This window comes from Dendroctonus ponderosae, unplaced genomic scaffold, assembly GCF_020466585.1.
Source record: "Dendroctonus ponderosae isolate FM_Combo_2020 unplaced genomic scaffold, Dpon_F_20191213v2 Dpon_F_20191213_7, whole genome shotgun sequence".
NCBI lineage: Eukaryota > Metazoa > Arthropoda > Insecta > Coleoptera > Curculionidae > Dendroctonus > Dendroctonus ponderosae.
This window is the reverse complement of record NW_026018916.1, coordinates 4361444-4365497: the sequence shown is the minus strand read 5'-3', so window position 1 is coordinate 4365497 and position 4054 is coordinate 4361444. Positions and strand designations below refer to the sequence as shown.

The 4054-nt window shown below is 38.5% G+C and overlaps 1 protein-coding gene across 2 annotated transcripts in view; it reads left to right on the top strand.

Annotated features, from left to right (window-relative positions):
- Nucleotides 1–4054, top strand: part of LOC109537735 — a gene marked incomplete in the record, with an annotated part of 63314 nt that overhangs the window by 55314 nt on the left and 3946 nt on the right. For both annotated transcript variants that reach the window (XM_048668400.1, XM_048668401.1), the window contains 1 exon segment: nt 3532–3734. In XM_048668400.1, the coding sequence (XP_048524357.1) occupies nt 3532–3734 (203 nt within the window).

The following is a 4054-nucleotide window of genomic DNA, read 5'->3' as shown; positions in this document are numbered from 1 at the left end:
CGATATTCGAGGTTATGAGAACAGGTTGACATTTCGTCAACAAATCTTGTTGAATTTACCGTTTATCCTTGTCTATCTTATTGTCAGTTTGTATAATTCCATGTCTATCGGAGTTTTAAATAACTACGAAGCAACAGGTATTTGCGCAATGTTAATTAGGCAGATTACCTTGAAAAACATTGCTGACGTATTTCTGATATAGTTTTTTGCAAATTTCTCAGTTTTTAATAACAATTAATTTATTTTACTATTTTTTCTGTACTCCTATAACAGCGCCAGACAACACCTCCAGAGGAATGACGCCAATTTTGAATCACCCTGTATGTCACCAAAAATTGGTTTCGAAATCCCTATTAGGTTTGGCGTGAGATCAAGTCGAAGAAAACGGGCCACTCTATACACGTAATAAGTTCCCTCGCTTTCGGTGCCCTAAAACATCTGGTTTGCTTATTATTTGCCGCCTTTGATCAGTCATTTTTCCCCATTCAAAAACCTCTCCTTAAGTGTACACTGTGGCACAAACCTTGAAAGTAGTAGAAATTTCACGTGAAAAATAATCCAATACAGGATTTCTCAAGACAATGCCGCGAGTAAGTAGTTAATATTTCTGCGACGAGGTAAAAGGGATAAAACGCTTGAAATGCTCAACCATTTTAAACAATTATGAAAACAACGAACAGCTACATAAGCAGTGAATTACATGACAGGCTGGTAGTGCACGACCTGCAAAGAATTTCGTAATGTCTTTGTATAGTAGACCGGACAGACGGTGTTTATTAATAACCGTACGGCAGTTTTTTTCTTTCCTGCGTGAGAACTTATGGTACTAACTGTACATCGATTGTTGAGTGAGGAAGCACCTAATGTGGCATGCAAATTAAGTTTCCTAGTAGTTTAAATTGGATTTTTTCCAATGAATCAAAGTTTTTTTAGGTAACCCAGATGTAGCCCTGATTGCTGATTTCCTATTTAGATAATCAGCTTTTCCTCGTACACTTTCCGTGCTCTACTAACACGCATTTTCGCCAAAACAAAAAAAACGCGCACAGCAGGTCGGTTAAATGAATTAAAAGGCCCATAATTAAATGCTAATTTTCATGCGGCACGTTCCAATTAGCAAATGTACAATTAACGACGTGAAAACGCACAGAACGCGTATAATAATCACGTTTAAAAGCGTCTTTGATATTCCGTGGCACCCCTTGAGGGTGTTCACAGCGAATAAATCCAAATTAAGATGAGAACTTTATGCTCGGTAACACCCTTAAAAAATCCATTAGCAATATCCAGAGTACTACCATAGGGGTAAAATCAATTTACCCAATTGGTACTCAAGGCAATATGGTGCTGGTTAAATGAGGAATAGATTAATGGCACAGATTTGTTGCGGCTTCAAGCTGCTTCTTCGATATAAAACACTGTCGTTTATTTTGCGATCAAACACGTCGATGAAGGCCTGAACAGATCGAGGTGCCAGTCATTGTTTGGAAGATTTCCATTTGCATGTCGACTTTATGCCGAATATCTCGAGCGCCATATAATTTTTTTTACGGGCGGAAGTTCCATAAAAAATCGCCTGCAATTATTTTACGTAACTGTACCTCTTTGTTCGCCAATAGACATGCAAAATCGCGAGTACTTTGAAATAAATCAGCCGAGCATTGGTGTCGTATTGCACAAATCTGAGAAGTCAGTGGCGCGTGTACTGGCCATAATTTACCTGCCTTTATGTCGCTAATTATTTAAGACGGTTTGAATACTTTGCTCATGATTTACGAATTTTATAAAAGTTAAAGGAAAATTGGTAAAAAATTCACTTGTCTGGCTGTAATAATTCAACTTAATTGTTGGGTCTCTTGATGGTGGTTAATTGAAAACAACTGCCAACGCTTAATTTTCTCTTAATCAAAGGTAATTATCGGTAATTTTCTTGTTGATTCTGTTGAATTGAATGGGTTTTTAATCTGCCAACTAAGTAGTGTGGCCAGGTACAGAAAAACCAAACAAAACTGGTGCTGCAGAGACAAAAAGCTACATATACACGCAAATACGTGAAAGTAACCAACCAGCCAGCCATTTCACTTTTACCATTGTAGATTATTATGATTATATCGTTGATAACTATTATCGCAGCGTAATGTTACGTTCCAAAATTGATTTTGCCTAACCTGGATTTTAATACCTAATCGGATTAATCTGTTGATATTCGATCAAGCTGTGTCAATATACAAGGCATTTTGTTGACTTATTCTCTTTAAATGTCATTGCGCTTTGCCTTGGCGCTTCTAAACGAAAAACTCATAATTTTTGCGTGTTCGTAAAACGTTCTCAAGGGCAAACCGAGTACGGACACGCGAATATGTGTGGTTCATACACACGCTAAGCCGACAGTAATTACAGAGAGTAATACTAGCAGGGATTTATTCAGCACTTTGTGGATTTCCTGGAAACTGCTCATGTTTGTTCACTGCAGATTTTTGCCGATAAATTATAACGAAAAAATTATTTTGCACGGTAACACCCCGAAAAAATCCATTTGGAATATTGCGGGCGGTACCATTTAACAGCCAATAATTGACACTTGTGCAAACATGGGAACAAGGAAATATGAACCGGTTTAGATGCAAATCAATGTTTGAGACGCTGAGAAAGCTTCCCAGCTGGCCGAAGGATTGTTCCTTCAGAAGAACAATCGCAAAACGTCAGACGGTTTCAAATGTCGACCCACCTACATTGCGAGTCGTATCGATTTCTACAGATCACGAAGCGCTTGTAGTCGCAAATCAATCAGTGGCGCACAATTAAACAATTGAACCATCGTCGGTTCGGAAAACAGTCTCGATTCAACGTAGTCTGTCCCAAGCTTTTTGGTAGTTACGCAATAATTGTTCTTTTCCTATTTCTTGTCCAACCGAGTAACACGGAAATTTGATGTTATTAACGTATGTCTTATCAAATTGTTAGAATTCGCCAAAGTAAAGAATATTGAAATTAATCTGGACTGTAGGTAGTTTCTGATAATTTTTTCAGTTGAAGTTTTGATTGAAATTTTGCGATACAATTTCTATTTGTGTGTGTTCGTTACACAACAGAAGAAAGAAAGTATGAGTAAATTTCAATATGGCCTCTGAAATAATGACGTCACTGTCAAATAACTTGGGACTGACTATACATGCCCGCTGAAAGCAACAGTTTGCTAACTAGAGGCTGATTCGTCATTTCTTTTCGTTGTCCTTGGTTTGTGCTCTTTCGTATTAATAGCAATGAGGTGGTAGTCTGATGTAAATCATACTGATGCCAATCTTTGCAAAGCGAACATACCGAATTGATGAACGATTGATTCAAAGTGGTCGTTGTTGGGCATTAAAATTATTGCACTGGGTTGAATGATGCTGATCGGATAATACTGATAATCGATGTATATTTGAAGAAAACCCGGATTAAGTTTTCTGTTTGTCTGTTTCAGATTTGTCAAATCTATGGTCCTTTGACCAGATTTTCTAGAGTTTAATTTTACTGATTTTTTTCCAGACGATGTCAGTCTTTCGGAGGCTCACTCGTCGCCAATGCTCGCCTCCAGAACTGGAACCAAAAGCGCCACGCCTAGTCCGGTGGCTCCCGGATCCAGGCGAAAAACTCTTTCGGTATCCAGCCAAGAATGGCCCACCAACGAAGACGATATTGATCGGCTGGTTTCTATGCATCATAATCGAAGTAGTCTGTCTAGCCTTGGGGTGAGTAAATTAGGAAAGAAATTTCGATGCAACGTAACACCCCTGAAAACTCCAATGGGCGTTTCAAAATTTAAGTTCACTGCCAGTAATTTTCTCTTCAAAACAATGGAAGTAAGTTGACGGTAAATTCGTCAAAAATATTGCATTATTTTAAAGCCCACCATCAGATTAGTCAATTGTTTTTGTGTAAGAAAATCAAGAAGAAATGTTGATGCATTGTAACACCCCTGAAAAATGCATTGCCACTATCATGAGTACTCAAGGGCGGATCCAAGGGGGGGGTTATGGGGGTCAGGACCTCCCCATTCGGATCGGATCGG